General features: G+C 36.3%; 1 protein-coding gene across 3 annotated transcripts in view; it reads left to right on the top strand.

Annotated features, from left to right (window-relative positions):
* Positions 1-23,852, top strand: part of LOC145770023 (syntaxin-18-like) — a 159,928-nt gene extending 136,076 nt beyond the window's left edge. Inside the window, exons 6-7 of one of the 3 annotated variants that reach the window (XM_082581603.1) lie at positions 15,001-15,093; positions 23,705-23,852. In XM_082581603.1, coding sequence (XP_082437729.1) covers positions 15,001-15,093; positions 23,705-23,797 — 186 coding nt within the window. In that variant the 3' untranslated portion in view covers positions 23,798-23,852. Of the gene's footprint in view, positions 1-15,000; positions 15,094-22,924 lie in introns of all 3 variants that reach the window. The other 2 variants (XM_082581604.1, XM_082581605.1) reach the window with 2 other exon arrangements.
* Positions 23,853-25,047: the final 1,195 nt, after the last annotated feature.

The following is a 25,047-nucleotide window of genomic DNA, read 5'->3' as shown; positions in this document are numbered from 1 at the left end:
GTGATTGATCACGCCGCAAAAGTTTCTGCTTACTACAAAAAACTCATATTCTGGAAAAGTTATGTCACCAGAGATGAGTAGGGGAGACCGGGGATAGCTCGGACAATTTTTTAAAAACAGCCCATATTTTTTTAAAATTACACAGCAAGTTTGCAAATGTTATTTTGTTGTAAACCTTAAAGCTTTGCCAAAAAAGGGTAGGAGTATCGTTTGTTTCAGAAAACCGGAAATGCTTATAAAAAGCATAATTTCTACGGTCCTCAAATGTCCGAAGTCACCCCGGGCCCGGGGTAATTTCGGACATGCCTGGGGTCATCTCGGACAGCAATTTTATGCAGACGTTTTGAGTTGATTTCACAGTTAATACAGAATATTTGTTTTTCTTTTACATGTTTGAACTATTATGTCTTTAAAATCCAATAAATTATTTAAAAGATCTGAAAATAAAATTTTGTTTAAGTTTAATTTTTTCCACGGGGATACTTCGGCCATTGTGTCCGAAGTATCCCCGACCACGTGACTACAGGTAAATGAAGAAAATATGGCTACCTAATTAACTACTGGTCAAAATCATCACTTGCTTATCTGAGTAGCCTATAGCTTTCTAACTACAACCTCAATCAATAAAAAGTTTGTTTTGGTTAACTGCAACGGAATTATGACCTTACACGTACAATTTTAAAATCTTGATATCACTGATAAAATTACTTTTTCGGCCTCAACTTTCTAAGAAAACCAGAGATACTTGCAAACTTTATCCTGATTTGTAATGGAGCCACAAAGCTTTGGTAAACGTGATTTAACAATACTCTACTGTGACGTCAAATGCCTTATCCGAGGTATCCCGCGTCCGAACTATCCCTGGTCTCCCCTACGATATATTTCCTCAGATAACGCAATATATTTGTTGCAAGGAAGTTAATATTAAGCAAACCATAATTGGACACCTGGAACAGTTTGCCAAAAAGTTTGTGCATTACTATGGAGAATCTCTAACACTTTATAGCCAAAATGATTGGATATTTGATCCATTTTTGGAAAAGATCTGCCTCAACTTCCCATCCATGTCGTTTATGGACATAACGACAGAAGCAGCAAATCGTATCTCCTTTGCGTCCTTCAAAGACAAATACCCCAAAGATTCTGCAAACATCCACTTTTGGGCTTCCATGTACAAAGTGTATCCCACAGTTTCAAATTTAGTGATTCAAAAACAGATTCTATTTGCAACAACTTGGCTTGGTGAGACTGAATTTAGTGCCATATGTGTGTATTGAAAACTAAAGAGCGAAACCGTGTGGAAGTTAAAACCGACATGCGGCTATGCCTAAGCAAAATAACGCCTCGATTTCAAAAACTCACTGATAGCAAGCCAGCACAGATAGGCTATCTCATTAGTGATTTGACATTAGATAACATATTATTTTTGGAAAAAGTTACTGCTTTATAGTGCTGTTTGTTTGCAACGCAATCTTGTATGGCTTTTAAAATACTACAACAATTTGCTTGGGTCGCAAGATTTTACCAAACTGAAGTTTTTTAAAAAATGGGTCGCCTTAAAAACGAGTTGGGAACCACTGGTCTATAGCACATAGAAATGCCTCGTTAAAATGAAATATGAGTGGTCTAACTTTCCAAGCTCTAAGTCTAACTTTCCAATCTGTTATGTCATAATCTTTTTCATTGTCAGCAAAGTCCAGGGCAGTTTGGATTTCAAAGAATCAGCCACGGGACATAGGCCTAACGTCAGAAACAACTTTTATTCCTAGTCCAGGATCTTGGCTCTAGTACCGTAATCTCACAGAGATGGAACAATGTGATATCCCATGAATGATGCAATGCCAATAAATGCTTTGAACTCAACAATACCAAGACCAAAACACACACCTTTTTGCTGCATATACAATTAACTTTGAAAAATTATTTTTTCCAAAAGAACTTCAAGATTGTAGCGCTTAGAAATACATCTAGAGGTGTTGGCCCAAGCTCGTATTTGAGATTTACTTTTCCCTCTAAGTTACAGTCTGGAATAGAAACAGAAAGTGATATTTTTTTCCCGTTGAATATACGATTCAAGGAAGCTGGAATTTCAGATGAAGTGCTTGCGCGAGCGTCATCTATGTATATAGTGGCTCTGCATCTATACTGACTACATACTCATCGTCATCCTCCAAGAACATCAAATCTTCCTTATCAACAAGGTCATCTTCAGATGCATCAGAGTCATAGTTAATAGTAGAATAACTTCACTGGAAGTAACAAGAAAGTTTCGCGATCGAACCTGTTTGTTAGCCATCTGCCAAACATAAATTCAAAGTAAAAAGTACTTGTGAAACCGAATGGGACATGAATGTCCTATTTGTATGATTAGAAAATTTCATCAAGAATACTTTTGTTTCAAAATTTGTTACAAAGTGATCAAATAATACTAGTACAACAAAATTGTCAACTTTTTAAAACGAATCAACTTTTCAAAGCAAAATTACAGCTATTTAATTTTTGTGAAAATTCTTTTAAATTTTCCAAACTTTGAAACCTTCCTGTTTAGACAAAAAACCGCAAGAGCATGCTTTTGTGCTTCAGTAGAATTGCCAAATTATTAACAAACAATTTGCCAACAAATTGAAAAGATTTCACTTTGTAAAATATAGTCAAGTAGGGTAAAAAAAATAGTGGGGTTATTGGGGTAAAAAAAACACTTACCATCTCACATCTAAAATGAGTAGATATTCACTCAACTTTTTTAGTGTCTGTTTAAGTGGTCTCTGGTGATTTCTTTGAGGGATAAAGGAAAAAGATTGGATTTGACAAAGAAGAGATATGTTAAATAGAGTAAATATGGCCAGCGAAGGGTGCAAAAAAAAGGTTCGGAGGAGTTTATTAAACGTTTTTACTAAATTTTAGTGATAGGTGATATGAATGTTTTAATGTTATATTGTGAGTACTATGTTGTGAGGCTACTAGATGCAACAAAGACTGGGGCCTCCAAATGTTTGTGTAAATTATTATTGAGGTGTTTTTTTTTACCCCAATAAAATTCGTTGATTTGGGATAAAAAAAAAACAGCGCATTTTATGGAATGTTTTGGCTTTGTATTGGTGTTATGTCAGTATATCACCAAAAAATACAAAAACAAACCTCTGGATGCATCAGTGCCAATGTATGCATGATTGCATGTGTTATGCACAATCAATTGATGTTTGTTGCAATTGGGGGTCCGAGGTTAAGGTTAGTGTTGCGGGTTAGTCAATCAATAGCGCAGATTGAGAGTACAGAGTAATCCATTGATTGATAGTGCACAACACATACAATCATACATACACAAACTGTTGTTTTATTTCCTGTCTGTTGTTTCTTAGTTGTATGTTTGTTCACAATCTGCTGGTTGATTTTTTAGAATTCACAATCCGCGAAATTTAATCGCTCACTTGCATGTTCAAACTAGAGCTGCAGATAAAATTCAGGATGGCATGCATAAGTATACTAGACACAATTTTTTGTCTTGCTGCTGTTTTTATTACACAAATGAGACTTTGCGATTTCACAATGTGTATTTTTCAAAAATGCATACAAAAATTGTGGGCAAATCGTTTACATCATCATCATGACCCATTCGGTCAGTTTCGACTATGGGTTCAGCATCTCTCACAGTCCTTGATATATGAGTTACACATTGCTTCTTTCCTCTGGTGGAGAATCATTTACACTACATATGAAATCAATAGCAAAACATATGAAATCAAGATTGTAATAATAATAAAGAAGAAGCTGCTATACTAACAGGTGTTTTTTTTACCCCAAAGCTGGGATAAAAAAAAATTCTGATGTTTTGGGCATGATTTTCAAACCAGATGGATTTAAAAAATTTCATTGGGGGATGATAGACATACATTCATACAGTGATGGTCTGTATATTGTGACATTGTGACCTACTTTAGTGGTCATAGCCTACTTGATCTAGGACATCTAAAATCTAGGACAAACTTTCTGAAAAAAAATTTTTTTACCCCACTTGACTATACGTAATATATGACAAAATGTGCTATGGGACAAAAATATCCTATTGGTTTGAAGGGGTTAAATGAAGTAAAAAAGAATGGTGATCAATGCTGGATGCGAGGTTCGAATTCACACGGACGTTAACCAATTGGTTTTTAAGACCAACACTTTATACCCTCTCATGATCCAGTCCATTTAACAAACCTTGTTATCACTTTTCGTCGTCACATGTTGTCTTTGAAGCAAAAGTTGTTTGTCACTTGCTTCCACATGTCACGTTCCTACTATTCTTTTTGTTTCTCGATGCTTGACAAGCCAGTCACTCATATACAACATCTCTCCAAGTTTGTCTCCTTCTCTCCTTCCATCTCTTACCCTATACCACACTTTCAACAACCAATTCATGTAGCTGGTCTGACGTCCGCAAATCTCATCTTTTGTGTTATAAAATCGCAAACTAGCCTAAACCTTACAGAGGTCTACTCAATAAAATTACAGACTAAAACTTATAAAATTTGTTACAAATTTGGAAAAGAAAATTCAATTGAAGGACAAGCACTGTGGTTTTCTATAAAAAAAAACAACGAAACTTCCAGTTGTTATGAAGTCGTCTGCTTGTCAAGTCATGCGTTGTAAACGTTGTGCAAAAAAATGGTTATTTGTTATGATAAAGACCTTTGGTCCTTCGCACTGACAAATCAATTAAATGTGAAGAGATCGATTGTCACTATTTTAATGGAATCCATTTGGTCAAATGTCGTGATATCAAAGCAGTTTCAGTCTTGTCCACTATAGATTCGTGCATGCCAACATTGGAAAAAACAGGGAGTGAAAAAGAAAAGGTTACCATACAATGCCCTGTCATGATACAATCATACAATGAGGGGATGAAAGGGACAGATCTAATGGATCAGATCAAAGTCACCTATGAACTCGACCGCAGATACCCAAAAAAATTCTACTTGAGTGTTTTCTTTGATCTTCTTGACATTGGATTTGTAAATGCATTTATCATTTACAAAAAACTAAATGGATACTGATTTTCCTGGTTATAAACGACTGACGGCGTTGAAACAGTTCAAACATGACGTGGCAATAACACTGATGGAGAACTTCTCCAGTAGGAAGCAAGCTAGAAGTGGGCCGGCAAGTTCGTCTAGAGTGCTCTCACTTCAGACGAAATCCACTTCCCATCTAGTTTCTCGTGAGCCTAGTACCAAACGTGAACGATGCAAGCTTTGCACAAAACGGAAAATTGACTCACGGACATCATCTGTTCGTTGCAACAAATGTGATATATTTCTTTGCCAGACAAGCGGAAAAAATGTTTTAAAGAATGGCACGATAATGTTCGACAGTAATCGCATGCTCATGAACTTATTTAGCCCACTCTTTTTTTATTACAATGACGTAGCCTACAGAGGTACTTTATTGCCAGTGTGGTCGTTATTGATTGGTGTACTTTTTCATGTTTTTAAGAAAAAAACTACCCCGTCATCTGGTCTACCCCTGAAATTTAACTATGATAATCACAGAAAACAAACATATCAATGTAAAAAAAAAAAACAATCAAAATCGTTTATCAAACTTGCTCGATTATGAGCTTATCAACTATTGAGATTGTGATTCTTTATCGAGATTGTGATATCTAATGCAATAAGAGTGGTCTAAAGTCAGACAAAACAACAAAATAATGGAAAAGTATTCTTTAAAAAAATTATCGGTTCGAAGCCCTGGGTTAAAACACTTTTATTATAAATAAAGTTTGAAATAAATGCTTTGTTACCAAGATAAAATAGCTAAGGAATTTTGATTTCAAGTTTCTGTATTAAAGAATATTGTGCCCATGATATCTAGCTTACAAATCCACTGAAAGCAAATTGTAATACCGGTATCAATAAAATTTAGAGAAAGCTTATACATGTCATTAATTGCAGATCACAAGATATTTTTAAGAAAGTAACGATTTACCTCAGTTAACTTTCAATATGAACAGTCCCCTCACCACTCAGAGGTTACTTTTCATTCTTGTAGGCTATATATCAAATGCTACCTTACGCATACAGAGAAAACTAAAGAAGAAACTAACATGTTCAGAATTACCAATGTTTATGGAAGGCGATACGAAACCGACAAAATTATAGTTGTCACACGAAAATGCACTTCTTTACAAAAAACTAAACAAGAAGATGCGACAACTGTGGAGAAAAGCAAAAGAAGATTACTGGAAAGGAAAAAAAAGTGCAAAGAGTTGCAGCATCTAGATGACATAAGATCGCCAAAACTGTTCACCAAGCTAAAAGAAATGAAAGGTCAGCCTCCAGCTGCAAAGATGGGGGTGATCGATAAAGATGTACAAGTAATACAAACTCAAGAAGGAATAACCAACAGATGGAAAGAATATGTGTCAGAACTATATGATGATGAACAAGACAACATAGATATTTCACCAGCAAAATCTGAAGTTACAAAATTAATAGAAAATGAAATTAGAGATGTCATAGCAAGACTCCCAGATGGAAAATCAAGTGGGATAGATGAAACAACTAAGAGAAACGGGATTGCAGAACATGACGATGACGAAACTAATAAACAAGATATACAATAGTGGTGAAATTCCGGATGACTTCACTAAGAGTATCTTGATCCCAATACCAAAAATAACAAAAACAATGAGATGTGAAGAACACAGGACTATGTCTATAAGTCTGATTTCACACGCCAGCAAAATTCTGCTACACATTATCAAAAAAAGAATAACCCCAACAATACAACAACAAATTGATGAAAATCAAGTGGGATATAAAAAAGTATCCTGAACAATTAATGCAATCTTCCTTCTACAAACAATTGGCAAACGGAGAATAGAAAAAGAAAAACACACTTACATTGCATACATAGATTACAGCAAAGCTTTTGACAGGATAAAACAGATCAAATTACAATAATTGCTCGAAAAATTTAATGTCCCGTTCTTAGAAAGAAGACTTATAAAAACATATATTATTTTAAACAAACAGCAGCAGTTCAAAGTGGTAGCAGTCTCACAGAATTTTTTCCGATATTCAAAGGAGTTCGGCAGGGATGTATAATTGTATATTGTATAGGCCTACTCTCACCAATATTATTCAATTTGTACAGTGAAGCAATAATCAAGGAAACATTAACAATCACTAAACAAAAACGGAGTAAAATTCAATGGTCAAATAGTAAGCAACATTCGATACGTAGATGACACTGTCATTCTCACCGTCACAGAAGAAAAACTGCAAGAAAGCATGGACAAAATCATTGAAATCAGTAAAAAATTCGGAATGAAACTCAATTTGAAGAAAACAAAGACAATGCTGATAGAAAAAAGCAATGAAAATAAAAAAATAAAAATTAAGCTGGAAGAGAGCAATTGAATCAAGTCACCATGTACAATTGTAGAGTGTACACATACCTAAGGTCCCTCATTACACAAGATGGAAGATGTACCAATGATGTAAAAAGAAGAATCGGTCAAGCAGAAGCGTCATTTTGAAAATGCAAGGAGATAAAAATTTACAATTAAAACTGAGACTTCTACCGTATCTTGTTACATCAAACCTTCTCTCGTGTTGTCGCTATATGTCAGGGCATCCATTGGTTTGCCACTGCCTGGTGTCGTCATCGATAAAAACTAGGCCTTCCATACCATGAGGTGGTCTGTATAGCCGGCAATCCTTGATAATGTGGGCTGTCGTTTGCATTTCACCACACTCACAAGCAGCACTCTCTGCCAAGCCCCAGCGCAGCATGTCTGCACCATAGCGGCCAACACCAGTGAGCAAAACGATTATGCCTTGATGAGGCAAGTCTAGAGAAGCCATGGCCCAGCTGGTTCTCGGGTGGGGATCTGAATACTTGGCGAAGTGGGGATGTGCTGCTTGACCATTGTTCACACCACGCCACGTGGCACCACTGTTTGCTAGGGCTTCCACCAGAGGCTGCCAGAAGGTCTTGTGCAGCGCGTACAAATAGCTTTCTTAATTTTAGCCGCTGCTTTGGTGGATATTTCAGCGTGGTTGCGTGTAGCAGATGGCCGGGGTTTAGGGCTTTACGGCTCAGGGAAAGAACAGCACGTTGGTGCCGTAGTGCAGCTGGATCAATGTTTGCGAGGACAGGCAAGCAGTCAGTTGGAGTTGGACGGAGGCAACCTGTGACAGTTTGCAGGCAGTTGTTGATTGGCGTGCATCGACAAGGTCAGTATGGGCGCTTCTGCACCAAGTAGCAGCACAGTATTCAGCAGGGGCGTAGACTAAGGCTAAACCACTTGTTCTCAGCACTGAGGGGCTAGCACCCCACCTTGTACCAGCAAGACGTTTCAAGAGAGCAGAGCGAGCTGTCACTTTTCCGCGTAAGTGTTCTAGTGTTTGCGGAATGTAAGAGACGGTGTCCAACGTTTTTTCGTAAACAGTTGTTCGTAAAACAATTGTTCATAAAATTAATTCTTTGTAACACAATTCTGCGTAAAGCATTTCTTCGTGCATGCAATTGACCGTAATACTAATTGTTCGTAAAACAAATTGTTCGTAAAACAGTTACAATTCTTTATGAACAATTGATTAGGGTAGCGTATATGCTAGAGATGTGCTAGATGTGACGTGCTGTAGATGAGCAGACAGAGTGTAGAGTCCCTGATTCAGAATGACAGCGAAAAAGGAAAGCCAAAACTTTTGTATGGTGGCCAGCTTTATTACAAAGATTATAGTGCACATAACGCACAAGGGCAAGAAACTACTTATGGAAATTTGACCATTTTCAAAGGAAATATCCTGCATGAGTAACAGCAGGGGCGCCAAAACAATTTTTGACTGGGGGGGGTGGGGCAGGATTATGAAAACGGGCACTTTTGTTGCTGAAAGGCCATTTTTTTTAAACTTTTAAGATAAGATATAGCGATAATGCTCATCTACTGTATCAGCTCACTATCGAGTTTCCTGTATACAAAGAAGGACATCATGCTATGTTATAATGATTAACCTACTGTGTTGCAGAATTTGTGCTGTGAATATTATTTTGAGCTTTTGATTGAAAGCTTTCGATTAACGATTTCAAAAATATTTTCAGTGTCGAATATCTCGAAAATTAGAGCCAATTCGAAAAAACTAAGTGCATTTTCGTAATCAGGGGCCTTGAAATACTTTAAAATGACTCTCACCTTTATTTGTGCCAACATTTTTTTGTTGGCTTAGGTCAGGGATGGCGAACCTTTTTTAGTGCATGGGTCACAAAAGAGACCTTAATCCTTGAAAAAGCAAAAGTCGGTCATACATTTAATTACATGTTAATGCGAAACTACATGTTAAAATGCGAAACTTGCTGCTGCATCTTCTCTGCAAGTCTTATGATCTTTGGTTGGTAATCCATAGTTTTTAGCTTCACACATACAGCACTCATATCTGAGCTGAGACGATTCCGTGTGCTTGATTGTATAAAATTCATGTGCGAAAATAAAGATTCGCACGAATATGAAGAACCAAACAACGTTAACAGAGCTACCGCAAATGTTTTCATAGTTTCAAACGAATTTGGCAGGGAGTTCCACTCTGTAAGAATTATATTTTCAGCATGGTTTTCAACAGCAGGAAAGTTACAACCATCCATATCCGTTTTCATTTCAATTTTTTGTAGGAGATGATTTAAGTCCACAAATTTGTTTTACAAACTGCACTTTTTTGAAAGTTCCATTTCCAAGTTGTAAAGACGAAGCCATTCGAAGTTTGATAATTCAAGATTTTCAAATTGAATTGCATGCGGGAAAAGAATGAACTGCAATGTAGTATCTAGTTTTCGGAACTGGGTAAACCTTTCTGACATTACATTTTTGGCCTCTTTCGTCAGTAAAACATACTTGTTGAGTGCAGTTTGCTTTTGTTCATAAGTTAAATTGGTGCTGGTAAAGTGCTTCAACAACTGAGGAAAATATTTCAGCTGACCTTGTTCAAGGTCTACAGAAAAAATAGCGAGTTTCTTCTCAAATGCTTTAACGTGCCCAAACATGGATAATACAATATTTCCACAGCCTTGCAATTTAGTATTTAACTTATTGTAATGCATTGTGAAATCAGCGAAAAAATGTAAATCCTTCAACCACGTACTTTCGCTTAACTCTGGATATTTTTGATTTTTTTCAGCTAAAAAAAGTTGTACTTCTTCCAACAATTCAACAAATCGCTGTAAAACATTATTACAACTTAACCACCTTACACTGTTGTAGCCTACATGAGTAAGCCATTAAATTTACTGTCACACGCGAAATTTGCTGAAATATTTCTTTAAATTTCATTATTTAAAAAAAGACAAGTGGGTCATTGCAAATCTGTGATGGGTCACTTTGTTACCCGCGGGTCAGTGGCTCGCCATCCCTGGCCTAGGTTATAATTAGGCTAAAAGCGAATAGCAGAAATTGTTATATTGCAAAATGTGCATTAGCTTACATGACTTCAAAAGGGCACCATTGCCCCCCTGTCCCTCCATGATGCCACCCCTGCCCCCGCTTCCGGCGCCCTTGAGTAACAACTGAAAAATTATGCACAAACAATTGACCTATCACCTGTTTACAAACAATTCACTATACGAACAATTGATGTATACGAGGAAATGATTTACGAAGAATTGTTTTACGAAGAATTAATTTTACGAACAACTGTTTACGAACATCTGCTTATGAACAATTCATCTATAACCGTAAGAGACCTATCAAGTCGAACCCCAAGGTATGTGGGTGTGGCTTCAAAAGGAAGTGTCCGTCCGTTATTTTGGATGTTAATTTCCCTGTTTGAGTCTCTATTACATAGATGGAAGGCAGAAATCACGGTTTTCGCTTCACTCAGCTTGAGGGGCCATTGGTGCAGATAGGAAGATAGAATGTCCATATCCTTTGTCAAGGTGTTCTGCACTGTTTCTCATTTGCGGTGAAAATAAAGAATAGCCAGGTCCTCTGCCTATGCGTAATTGCGTATTTATTAGAGGAAGTATTTGGAAGGTCATAAATGTAGATGTTGAACAACATTGGGGAGAGAACACATCCCTGCGGAACTCCATTTTTTAAACGCCTCTGTCGGCTTTTCTTTCCGTTGCTGGTTTTGAGGATGAAGCTGCGGTTGGAGATGAGTTTGACAATAAACTTAACCATGTGTCTATCTGGGATGTTTAAACGGAAGTTAATTACAAGCAAAACGATGGAGTTTATTAGGTGCAAAATATTTTTGAAATTTTAGGAAAACAAAATTTTGCTTAAGAAAAACAAGCGTATTATTCCCACTCCCAGTCCGTATTGTCATTGACACAAGCTGATTATTCAATAATGTAGTATTTGTATTCAAGCCTGTTTTTATCAACACCTTGTAAAACCAGTTTAAACGCTATGATAAAATGTATCAGATTGTCATGTCTAACAAAACATTTAAAGTTACACTAAAAGATTAAATTAGTTACCAAAGAATACAGTAGCACTAAAAAAAAATTATTCTTCCTGTGGTGTAAATTCACCAAAATCACCAAAATCTAAAAAAAAAGCTTGTTATGGAATAAAGTTGAAATAATGTTGGAATCGCTGCGAATACAAGGCATATTCTGACTTATTTCAGAAAGTAGGTTTTGTCGAGTGTAACAGTGCAGATGGTGCTTTCTGATCGGGAAAGAACGTGGAAGGTTTTATTTTTGCTAAACAATTGTTTTTTATTATTGTCTGCAAATGAAATCCAATTAATCTGTAGACCCAAATTGTTGTCAAGTTTTAACGTTGTTACCCTGAATAATAAATACAACACAACTCAAGAAAGTTACTTGAAAGGTCAGGGTACACTGTTTTAAACTAAGTCTTTTCATCCGACATTTTCAAACGAAAGATGCTGCTACAATCATAAAAACTCAAAATAATTACGGTCACAAGAGGGTTGCCAAAGCCATATTATCGGACAATATAGAGAAAGTTGTTAATTTTCGTGTGAGAAAATTCTATAATTTTGTCGGTTTCGTATTGCCTTCCATAAACATTGGTAATTCTAAACATGTTAGTTTCTTCTTTGGTTTTCTTTGTATGCGTAAGACGTCATTTGATATATAGCTTACAAGAATGAAAGGTATCCTCTGAGTCAGTGGTGTGGGTTCTGTTCGTAATGAAAGTTAACATGAGGTAAATCCTTACTTTTTGACAACATCTTGTGATCTGCAATTCATGACATGTTCTCTAAATTTCATTGATACCGGTATTACATTTTGCTTTCAGTGGTTATGTAAGCTAGATATCATGGGCACAATAATCTTTCAGAATGATATTTGAAATCAAATATCTTAAACTATTTTATCTTCATAACAAAGCATTTATTTCAAACTTTTTAAAAATAAAAGTGTTTTAAATGAAGTAAAAGAGAATGGTGATCAATGCTGGATGTGAGATTCGAATCCACGCGGACGTTAACCTATTGGTTTTTAAAACCAACATTTTATAACCATCTCATGATCCAGTCCATTTAACAAACCTTGTTATCACTTGTCTATGAACCGAAGGTTTGTCACTTGCTTCCATACGTCACGTTTCTGCTCTTCATTTTGTTTCTCGATGCTTGACAAGCCAGTCACTCGTATACAACATTTCCAAGTTTGTCTCCTTCTCCCCTTACATCTCTTTCCTTCCGCCACACCTTCAACAACTAATTGATGTAGCTGGTCTGACAATTCTCTCTACATATGTCCGCAAATTTCATCTTTTGTGTTGCAAAATCGCAAACTAAACCTTATAGAGGTCTACTCAACAAAATTACAGATTGAAACTTATAAAATTTCTTTTAAATATAGAATAGAAAATTTACTTAAAGGACAGCTCTGTGGTTTTCTATAAAAAGAAAACGAAATCTCCAGTTGTTATGAAGTCGTCTGCTTTATGAGTCATGCGTTGTATACGTTTTGAAAAAAAAATGGTTATTTGTTATCATCATCTTAAAAGCCATGTAGTATGAGGTTTGTGCTAGGTGTTCATTTGTGTGTCTCTTTTATACAAAATTAATTCTCTAAACTTGTGTTTGTTTCTCATATTTAGAAAATCTTGTCTTTTTATCATTACAAATAGTTTAAAATAAAACTTGAAATGACTACAACACTCAGAAGTTTATCTAAAAATCCTATTGTATTGGTACACATCACCTAAGCATGTCATAGATCGACAATGCCTCCCCTGATAATTTCAAACACATCTATTGTTATCACCTCATGAATCACACCTGAGGAAACGTGATAGGCAAGTCTCTTACAGAATCTGAACCGAACATCTTCATAAAAACCTCAGAAAAATGGATTGTTGTAGATTTATGGTATGGTTTGTTGGTGTGCTTGCGTGTTCTTACAACAAAAAAATCTTGTAGGATGCAGGTGTTAATTTGGGTGTCCTTATTGTAAAAGAGAGTGATCGTTTACCACGTCGTGTTGCTATATTATCATGCCATTGTTTAGTTGTTGTTAGTATCATACAGTAAGACATAAAAGTTATTTCCAACAAGAATTGCGACAAAGTTATGACTTTTTCAGACCTTGAGTTGTAATAATATCAGGGTTTACTAGTACTACAGTTACAGACAATTAGTACCAAGCTTTTGACTAAAGCCGTTGCTGACCTTCACGACACGAAGACGAAATGGAGGTTTACCAAAACAAGTACAAACGGAAACAAGATGAAAGAATACAGGATTTATGAAATTTTTGGGTAACTTGAAGGTACACTGTTGGACATATAGGGATGAAAATTAAACAGTATGAATTAAAATCAGTGTTGCAATACAGTGTGAGGCAACTGCGAAAAGTTACACAAAATAATGAATCCCAAAACTAAATGATAAGCGACTAAGGAACCCTTTAAAACCTTGGATTGCAATAAACTTAAACCAACCAAAAATTTGTTACCTAACAAAGTGAAATAACTTAGATGATAATTTTTTTATAAAACTAAAATAAAACTTTAATTCAACTAATCTTTTAAGTTCAAGCTGTCAATGCTTAGGTAAGGAAGTAATTAACAACAAATTGTTTACCTCCTACAAAATTATAAAGCATTGACATTGCATAAGTCACGCCACAGCTTCAAGCACTGCTTGCAGATTTCCCATTCAACGAAACAATTGATTGATTTGAACTAAAATAAGTATTTTCTAGAGTTGTGGCTTGCACAAGCTGAATTCTTTCATCTCATCGAATTACATTAAATAACATATTTTTTATATGTGGTAAAATAACATGGTTGGCAAAAGAAAGATGAATCTTGGTTTGAAAATGCAAATTGGAACCTGGGGTAAATAGACTTCACCTTAACAAATTCAATGAAATTTAAAAAAAACAATCATCAACCAAAACTAATTTTCAAGCCACTTCTAATAATAATTGATTGAAATATTTCCGTAAGCGCTTCCGAAATATCAAAGATTGAGTTGAGGTGATATTCTCAAAAACACGTAATGTAATTAAAAGAACTTAACTTCCCAGAAAATCAAATGTTGAATCAGCTAGAAAATCTTTGCAACATTTTCATAGAACTAAAATGAAAAAAAAAACTATGATAACCTACATTAAAACTACTAATATCCATTATCCAACCAATAAAATCATAAACTCATTTTAATACAATAGAGAAAAGTCTGAAATTACACAGCGCAAGGATACATCTCCAGGAAAAGCACCGGCTTCTTACTCATCTCTTTCACCACATTGAGAGCAACCGACGTGGATTATGCAAGAGTTGTGACATCGATAATGTCATTACTCAACTTTCTATACACTGCTTTGTTTGGCTGCTCTACTTGTTCTACTTTTTGCTCTGCCTTGCCAACACTGCCAGGACTCAGCATTTCTCATAAAATAAACAAAAATTAATTACAGGGAGCCGAGCCCTATTATTATTATTTCGTCACCGAGTATGGACTAGATTGATGCAGGTATTGCGATTATGACTTATATATGCTTGTGTTATTTCAACAATGTTTCTAGGTGCTTCAACAAGAAGGGGAAATAGAATTGGTATCGGAAAAAATTGTTGAAAGTTCAGAGAATGTTAAAGATGGTAATGAAGAGCTGAGAGAGGTAAACTGTTGTTGGTGAATGATCAAGTGAATTTCTAACGATAATTTTGTAAGAAACTGAAACCTTCTTGAAAGAAAATTGCAAATCTCATCAGCATTCTGCCATCACAAAATTTGCTGACAGCCATACCAATACCATATCGCAAATCATCTCCTTTACGTTATAGTCGCATATATTAGCAACTGATAGTCGTGAGCATTGCAGAACGCATTGCTCAGTGGCCTCTACAAAAATTTCACCACAATTTTGAGCATGGAAGTATCAAAGTCATAGACTCCTTAAGTAAAGGACTGGAACCTCCCATGCTCGGGGTTTGTAACTTGAGTCTGAATGATTAACTTGAGTCCTGGCTAAAATGACTTCTAGAGAAGTTAAAAACACTAGAAAAGCTAGAAACACTAGAAACACTTGGATTCCATATTAGGGTTTTTGAGGATGGCTAGTTCAATAGTGTTACTTTCAACACCATCTGAGGTCATTTTCAAGGTCAAAATGTTATATTTTAAGGTCAAATTACAGAATTTTGGTCATTTTTGCGTCTAAATCGTAAAGCAAAACTGTTTGAAAGAAGTCTGTGACGACAGCGATGCAAAAGGTTTGCTTGCTTTTGTGCACAAAAAAATCTGCTGATCAAGCGATATAGGGTTTATTATTAGTCTACAGCAGTGGTTCTTAACCTTTACTAACCTGCCGAACCCTTACGCTAATCTACAAGCTTTCGTTGAACCCTAAATTTTCGCTGAATCACAAAAGCAAAAATCTACCACATTTAATAGTAACACATTACTGTATCAATGAGACTTCTGTTGTTGTTTTTCTGTGACCAATGGTGAGATTCGAGCCTTATCACGGAAACAGCAATTTTTATGTTATTTTCGCATGCAAGCCGGTTTCGTTTTTTGCTTTAACATCCACCAGAATAGAGAACACATGCTCGCATATATAAGTGGTTACGAATGGCATGAGAACTTCAAGGGCAACTTTTGTAATAAGAGGATAACTTTCCATTTGTTGACACCAAAACGTTTGAATTTGTTGTGTTAAAGTTTCTTTTTGCATCTCACTTTCTTGAAGTCATCCAAGTATGGACTGTTTAGTGTTTACATCCGCTGTTGTTAAAAAAAATTGAAAAGAAAACTAAATTCCCTTAAACTAGGAAATATCCTCAGAAGTGAGAGCCCTGCTTCTGCCGTTCCATCTAAAAAGCAAACGTGAGGAAATTCATATTTTGAGAAAATGCAGTTTTTCTTACCGATTGTTTTTACAATGTTACATAAAAAAATTTTCATTCTGTGTTACATGCGGATGGCATCATTACATCACGCGTCAAACACACAGATGTTTATTTACCATCACGTAAGTAAGCCGCAATCAAATCTCGTCTGGCCAATATTTTCCAAAAATATTCGCTGATATACAGTACCATTCAGTAGGTTGTGTGTTAATGTTTCAGAGGACGTTCGCGCCAAACCTTGAAACAGCTTAGTCGAACCCCAGGGGTTCCCTGGTTAAGAACCACTGGTCCACAAGGTCATCAATAATTAACATTACGACTTCAAACAACTGTATTTAACATCAATATTTAGCAGTATAATGTTAATAAATTGAATATTTCTCGATTTTATATTTTGTAGGTCTAAATTTTACAGGCCATGAAAGAAAATTTGAATAAAAGAATAGCTATTGCATAGCTCTTCAAATCGAGCAAGTCAAGGAGTCATATTTGCAAGGACTTAAAAATTAACAGAACTCTCAAAAGGCATAAAGAAACTGGAAATGACAAAAATTGACCTGACCAAGATCGCCCTCGAAGTGCCAGAAATTCAAAATTGAGAAAAAGCAACCAGAGAAAAGTTGCAAAGAGATCCTTTCAAAAACTGGCAATGGAGGCGATCGTTGCCTATGAAACCATGTTCACAGTTCTCAAGAAGGATTTGAAGTTGAGCCCATTCAAACACATGAAGAAACAGTTGCTAAATGCCAATACCATTGAGAAACGTCTCTCAGAGCCAGAATTCTGTTCTCATGCATTGAAGGAGGCATGCTGCCAAACCTTGTGTTCAGCGATGAGAAGAAATTTGATGTTCAGCATCATTTTAACAGTCAGAATGATCGTGTTTGGTTTAGAATTGGTGACGTGGAACCCCTGGTAGTTACTCAGAGACAAGGGGCGGCATCATTGATGGTGTGGGCCGCAGTTAACGAATCAGGAAGGAGTCCATTGATTTTTGTGGACCAAGGAGTGAAATTGAACCAAGAAAATTACCGAAATGATATTCTTGAGTGTTCATTGTTGCCTTGGAACACTTCAAGAAACGTAATTGGTCATTTTAACAAGATTCTGCCCCTTTACATGGAGCTAAGAGAACTGGCTTTCAGAAAAACTGGCTATCAGCCAAAGTGCCGTTCTTCATTTCCAAGAAAGAATGGCCTCCTTTATCCTCAGACCTGAACCCCCTAGACAGGCATCTGGTCTTAACTAGAGAGCAAGGTTTTGACTAAACACCACCAAAGGTTGTAGGCGCTGAAGGTTAATCTGAAAAAAGAATGGACCAAAATACCTCAAAGACTTATTTATGACTCTTGCTGGTCCTTTTCAAGGGTCTGCTACTATTCGGCTAGTTCCCTATTCGGCTACAGTCCAATTCGACTAGTTTCCTATTCGGAATATGAACAATGCAAAAAAAAATTGAAAATTTTTAAATATTAGTAGAGTTATGGTCATTGGAAAAATCGCCATTTTTTGCCAGATCCACTTCAGTGATTTTGCCAAATTTCTTTACATCATGTCATGTAACGCTGAAACCCAGGTTTATTCTGAACTGCCACTGAGGTTTTAACTTCATCTTTTATGTCAATCGCTATTTGGCAACTGTCTTTTTTTCGTTGACACGTTTTCGCTTACTTTATCTCATTAACCTCTATTGTTAATCATGAAAAATGTTGTTTTGATGTAAAACACTTATTTTGAACGAACCCAGACAACAAAATTCGTCATTTTTACATTGTAATGTAAAAATGACGGATTTTTCCGCCTGGGAAGGCACTCAAAGGTAAACACTGGATAAAATGCAAGAATGCAAAAGAAACGATATTGTGGAATAAAATACAAAATTCTCTAAATAAACAGAAGGCGTCGTTGGATTTAGAATTTTGTAATAGTTGAGGATTCTAATATATTCTAAGTTTGCATGCAGACGGCGACGCAGGATACATGTCAATTTTATCTAAGCAAACATTAATAGTTCAAAAATAAATTTAATTTGCTTTTTAGTTTTAAGATCTCAGTGGTTAGGTCTAAACCCCACTCATCTAAAGCTTTGATAATTTCAACTATAAAAGAAACGATATTGTGGAATGAAATACAACATTCTCTAAATAAACAGAAGGCGTCATTGGATTTGGAATTTTGTAATAATTGAGGATTCTAATATATTCTAAGTTTGCATACAGACGGTGACGTAGAATACATGTCGATTTTATGTGAGCAAACATTTCAATTTAATAGTTCAAACATTTTGCTCTCAATTTAATTTCAATTTATTTTTCTTTGTCGGAATGCAAAAGAAACGATATTCTGGAATAAAATACAAAATACAATTCAAAACTGTAGCCGAATAGGGAACTAGCCGAATCGGACTGTAGCCGAATAGGGTACTAGCCGAATCGGACTAGCCGAAATGAGCTATTCCGCCTTTTCGAAGCGTTTTCGACTTGTTATCGACGCAAATGTTGGACACATTGAGTAAAACTTGTTTTTCCTAAAAAATTATTTATTTGACAATAATATTATATGTTAATTACTCAAAATTTGTCTACAGTTGTTTGAAGTTGTAGCATTAAATATTATGACCCTGTATTATAGCACAAAAGCAGATGCTCCCTTCTAACTAATTTGACCCTTTTCAGCTTTGCGCTGCAGCTGCAACATTCAAATCAATAAACTATATCTATAGCAACTATTCAATAAATTATCGCAACACACTTGCAACTCTTTTGCGACACACACTTTGGGAAGCTGGTCCAGGAAATTACGACAAAATCTCGATAACAGACCAACAGCGTGTTCACGTCCAGTTTCTTCTGAAAATTCAATTTAAACATTTTGAAAGCGATCTTATCATATAACGTGTGCTAAGACTTTTCAAAGCAAAAATATGGCTTCAAAATAGACGCGACTGGCACTGTCGCCTCTGTTGTTTGCCAGATGCATATTTACACATCACCACTGGCCGGTTTGCTGTTCTTGAGATAACACAAGCAGGTTTATATTGATAGGTTGATGCAATTTGCAGCTGAAATTTTGAGTATTTTGACAACACTTAAAAGACACTATATCAACAAAAAGTACAAAACACAAGTACAAGTAGCTTATTATTTTTATTCAAAACCATGTTGAAAGTAAACCAAAAACCATCATGTTGCAACACACAAAAAGTCAGTTCACAAATGCTGCTGAAAGGCACATGCTCTGTCCAAATATTACACTGTGCGTTACAAGTGACACCATGCAACGGTGGGCAAACTGCGGCTCGCGAGCCGCATGCGGCTCTTCAACATAAATTTTGTGGCTCTTGTATTGAATCGCAATTTTACAAAAAAATTGAGATTATAATTTATAAATGTATCTCGAACTGTCAACCAAGCAGTGGCGTACCTAGGGTATAGCAGGTATGTCTCGAGCCATGGGCGCCACATTGATAGGGCGCAAAAATGAGTTGGTATAAATTAAAATTTGTGACCTAGCCTACACTGTCTTCGAAATCTAATTTGCGGCGAATACAACACAAAGATCAAACAAGAGTCTCTCTTTTACTGTAGTCATTGTTAAACAATGGAATTGTAACTTTGCAAAAGCAACATTGTGCTTCTCCTGGCTCATTTTGCGTTCAGTCAGCAACAATAGGAAGTTTAGTAAAGTCGCTATAAGCAGCGATCAGTTGAAGCTTAGAAGTAGTACCAGAACTTACTTATTCATTTTTACAAGAATTTATAACTTTGTAAAATCAAAACATCGTGCAACCTTGACAAATGGAAGAACTAATTCGCACAGCATTAACAACTTATCGTTTAAATTTTCGGAGATTAGTGAGTCAAGTACATAACTCATATGGATAAACAATCATTGTGTTTTTATTGCTGTTATGTTATGTCAACTGATTTTGCGGCTCGCTGGTGTTTATGGTTTATCCGCGAGCGACTCTTTCGTTGAACAACTTTGCCCACCCCTGCCATATAGATTCTCTTTAATGGATAATTTTTTAGTAGAAATTAAAAAAAGTTCCGAATTTTGAGGAGCATTAGTTCTTCTTCAATTTCCTTGCCTGAACCAGACAACGACAGCCTCAGATGAATAATTAGACCGAGTATTCCTATGATAGGTTGTTTGAGTGATTGTTTCTGCTTTGTCGTTAGATTGTTTCAGATGAGTTTGCCAGGTGCCTGCTTTCCAAAAATTTACCAGTTACACAGAGATGTTCCTCTGCTACGGAATACGTGGCACTGCTCTTGAGCTGATGAAAAGTTATCTTACCAATCGATACCAAATCGTCTAATTCTGCTTCAACCTTGCAAAAATCCTTTGTGGAGTCCCTCAAGGCTAAAGATTGGGACCTCTCCTAACGATCTTTCTTTAATGCCTAAATTTTTAACCATGCTTTTTGCGGACGACACATATCTAGCTTTACGTGGTGAAGACTTCAATTCTTTACAAAAAGAAACCATTCTGAGCTACGTAAAATTGATGCTTGGCTACGAAGAAATGAACTTTCCTAAATTATTCGAAAACAAACTACATTTTAATAACAAAGTGCCAAAGCGTACTGTTGAAACTAGTTTCAGGTTGTTTATGAACTAAACAGTGACAGAAAGAGCGAAAGCAGTTAAGTATCTGGGAATCCATGTGGATGGAAATCTAACCTGGTCGTCACACGTTAAACACTTGTCGCTGCAGATGGCTTGATATTCTGGAATTTTTTATCACCTTCGTAGCAATGCATTGCAGGAAACATTGTGCATGTTGTATTATAGTTTAGTATATAGTCGTGTTTAATACGGTATTACTATACAGAATACTGCAAATAAAACGCTACTCAATGAACCAGACGTCAGACACTGTAATATTATTCGCGCAATCACTAGAAGTCCAAAAGTCAGTCACTTTACCAACTTATACAAATCTTTAAATATATTACAACGAGAAGATATTTACAAATTCAAAATTGCCAAATTTATGCATAAAGTTTCCAATAACAATCTACCACCTGTATTGCAAGATCGTTTTATAAAACATGACAATATTCACTCGCACAACACTCGACAGCTGAATAAAAGTAAATATTTTCTTCCACTAATAAACTAATCCGTTGCACACAATCTTTTGGCACATCGTGGTACTAAATTGTGGAGTGAATTGGATGAATGTATAAAAAGCAAACACCTTGCTTTGTTTAAAAAGCTTTATAAAATTACCTTGTTAAATTCTTATTAAATATACTTAATTCAGTTTAATTATATTATCTACATTTTCGTATTTGTGTAAATTGTGTTCTTACCCTATAATATGATTTATTATTCTTTTGTGTTTTATTACATGCTCATGTTTTGCAAGCTGGTCTTGATTCAATTTCTTACGAAACCTCATATGAAGCTACTGTTCAATCATGCTGTTTATTGATTCAGCTAATGTAAAATTTGAAATGTCTGACGCTGCAATGTATGAAGCCTGATGTCAGGCAGCACTTTGACTTGTCAACCGCAAGGTTGTTTGGTGCTGCCAGACCTTTTTATTGCTATATTTTGATTTTTATGTAATTGTGTTTTTTTTCTCAGCTCGTATTAGGAAGGCAAATAAAACAAACATCTTTCTCTCTCCCTTTCTTCAGTTTTTGCTTTCTTATTAGTTCTTTACTAATTTGACACTATTTCCCAAACTTTTGGTGGAGATCGGAAGGATCTATGTGTCTTTTTCACATATTTTTATGGCATCTTGACACTTGGTATACGTAAGTAAAATTGGAAATGCATCTAAACACAAAGGTTTGAGATATACAATTGCGCCATCTTATGAATTTAATTTTGACTGTGAACTAAGAATCCCTGGCTGGCTAAACTATATGAGATTTTATAACTATTTAAGATTTTATAAGAAAAACTCTTGACTGTCACCAAGAGACATCTGTAACATCTAGCTGTCAAGCCTGGGCAAAGTTTCGCCTTTTTATTTTATCAATATTTTCGGATTTGTTGGCCTCCATGCCTTCGCCATCATTTTTTTCTTAATTTGACCAATGGTACGAATAGAGATATTCTGATTTTTTGCGATTACGTTTTTTTTGTGCTATTTTCTCCAACAATACTTTCTTTTGTCCCTTTATGCGATAATGAATTTATGCTTACTTTAATGAATAAAATTGATGGCTGTAGGTTATCTATTCAGCGCAAAAATGAAAAACAGCTTACAGGTTGTATAAGAAAAAATGTCTTTTTTAAATGATAAAGACGATCGTTGCATTATAATATTGTATTAGATATGGCAGTGTACAACTGTACACTGTGATTTGTCCAGTGCTGAATATGTTCTTCTTCTTGTTTTACGTCTCATTTCCTAGAATCAGGGTAGGACGGGGTCTGGCAAGGCACATCCTCACTCCTCAGTCTCCATGTTGTATTTTAGAATTATTTTCATTGTGGGTCATGCCCAAGAGTAGGCCTAATGAATGTAAATTAATCATTTTGATCATCTACTTCTAATTATAGAATAGGCCTAAGTCATATGTGCATCTATCAATATAAGGTGAAACTGGACTTCTGCAGATGTATACTTGTACAGGTTAACCAAAAGCTGTGGAGCCAAACCTCAAAGCTCTGCATATTGCTAATATGTAAAAGTTGTAATCCTGTGTTAATCCGGTGACATCCCTGTTACCGAGGGTGGCCGAAACCCCTCGACGTGCTGTAATCGCCTTCACATCCTGCCTCCATATCCACCTGTCCAAAGCGTCCTCTTTTGTCAAGACCTCCTCAACGCCTTTTTTATGTTTTCTTGGGTCTTTATTGCTTCCTTCGACCATTCACTCACAACTTCAGCGCTCTTTTCAAAACATGATTTTGATCCCTACTCAATCTTGATCATGCGCTCGTCTCAAAACATGGTGTTCATCAATGATTTTTGACAGTTTGACTGCATCAATTTGATAAAGGCATCATAGTAGATTTTCACGCACAATTTCACTGAGGCACATTCATTCTACGTCGTAGGCTATACCATGCGTGCAACTTACCGGAAGTGATTGTAATTTGGACCAAAATTTGTTCAAATTACAATTACATCACGACAAAAAGTCTCAATTACAACAATATGAAAATGTGTGGCTGATTACATTCAATTGATCCAACTCTGGTCAATTCACAACATATCAAAATAACCTGTTCATTTTCATAATGATGTGTTATTGTGTATGTGCTCTTGGGAAGTTTAAACCAACACCCACGCACTAAGGTCATGTGACCAATGTGAAGTGACTAAAATCTTCTGCTTATTTGCAGTATTTTTTCGACCACTGCACTAAATAATTTGGATATTTTACACGACCTCTTCCTTCTGTTTCAGGCAATCAAAAACAATGCCGGATTTCGAGTTTGGATACTGTTTTTTCTTGTAATGTGTTCCTTTTCGCTTATGTTTCTTGAGTGGTATAGTTAAGCTTTAAAACTATGCTTGTTTCATTGTGCAATAAATACGATTCTTTATTATTGTAGCCAGAAACTTGTGGGGTGCTACCAAACAGAATCGCTTTACATCAGTGGTTCCCAAAGTGAGCGCCTGCGCCCCCTGGGGGCGTTTGTGACAATGAAGGGGGCGCTGGCTATAAAAATGGGCGATTGGGGGGCGCTGAGAGTAAATCGAAGCAGTTACAAGATGAGGATCCATTGCAAAGCATTTTTTGTCATGTTTTGCTTCAAAGAAATACAAAAGAAGACGGTGACTATAAGAACTCTGTGGCAGATATTGTCGCAACTATGTTGGCAACGCCGCTTCGCAGTGCCTTACAAGTTAGTTGAGGTCGTAACGTAATGCATGACAATTTGAGGCACTGCGATTACGCAAATCCGATCTTACAATCCGAGAATATTTTGATGTAGCGTTCGTCTTAATTTATCTTTGAAGACTGTCATCAAGGCAGTGAATAAAATTAAAACGCACGCTCTGAATACACGCTTATTCAAACGATTGTGCAATGAGAATGATGAAACTTTTGAGCGCTTACCACTCCACACCAAAGTACGATCGCTTTCCAAGAGAAATTGCCTTGCACGATTTTATTCCCTATTTGAAACCATCGTGGAATTTCAACAGAGTTGTGACCCTGACCTTGCGAATGACGTTCTGGTTGTGAGAAATGATATCGCCTCTACTTGTCAGACATATTTTCCAAATTTAATGAGTTGAAATTATCCCTTCAGGGTAACGAAATAAGCTCGTGTTGTATCAGCGAAATTTAGCTACACGAGAATTTTTCCAATTCTCAAGCTTACATCAACTTGATACCAGTGACAAAGGCATAGGCTATCTGATGTTGATGTAAAGACGTACAGCAATCATCTTGAAGAAGTACACAAAGGCATGGGAGTTCGATTCCAGGATGTATTCCAGTTAGAAATCCATGACTGGATAATCGACCCATTCTGTGATATTTCCGACCATGGAATTCTTGGGGAGGAACTTCTTCGTCGTCGTATGAGCTTTCTTTCGGACTATATGTTTGGGCATGAGGTCATCAGCCACTCGACAGTCTCATCATCCAGGGCCTTCAGTCCAAGCATTCCATGTGGTGGTTGATGGATTGGGCACTGGGCAATGGGCAGTCATGGACGACATGGCCTACTGTCTGGTCTGTGGCACTACACTCGCATCCCGGTGAGGGAGCCAGGCCCATCTACACATGTCTGAAC

Source organism: Aplidium turbinatum, chromosome 5, assembly GCF_918807975.1.
Source record: "Aplidium turbinatum chromosome 5, kaAplTurb1.1, whole genome shotgun sequence".
Lineage (NCBI taxonomy): Eukaryota > Metazoa > Chordata > Ascidiacea > Aplousobranchia > Polyclinidae > Aplidium > Aplidium turbinatum.
The sequence above is the reverse complement of the archived record's forward strand: the minus strand, read 5'-3'. Positions and strand labels throughout refer to the sequence as shown.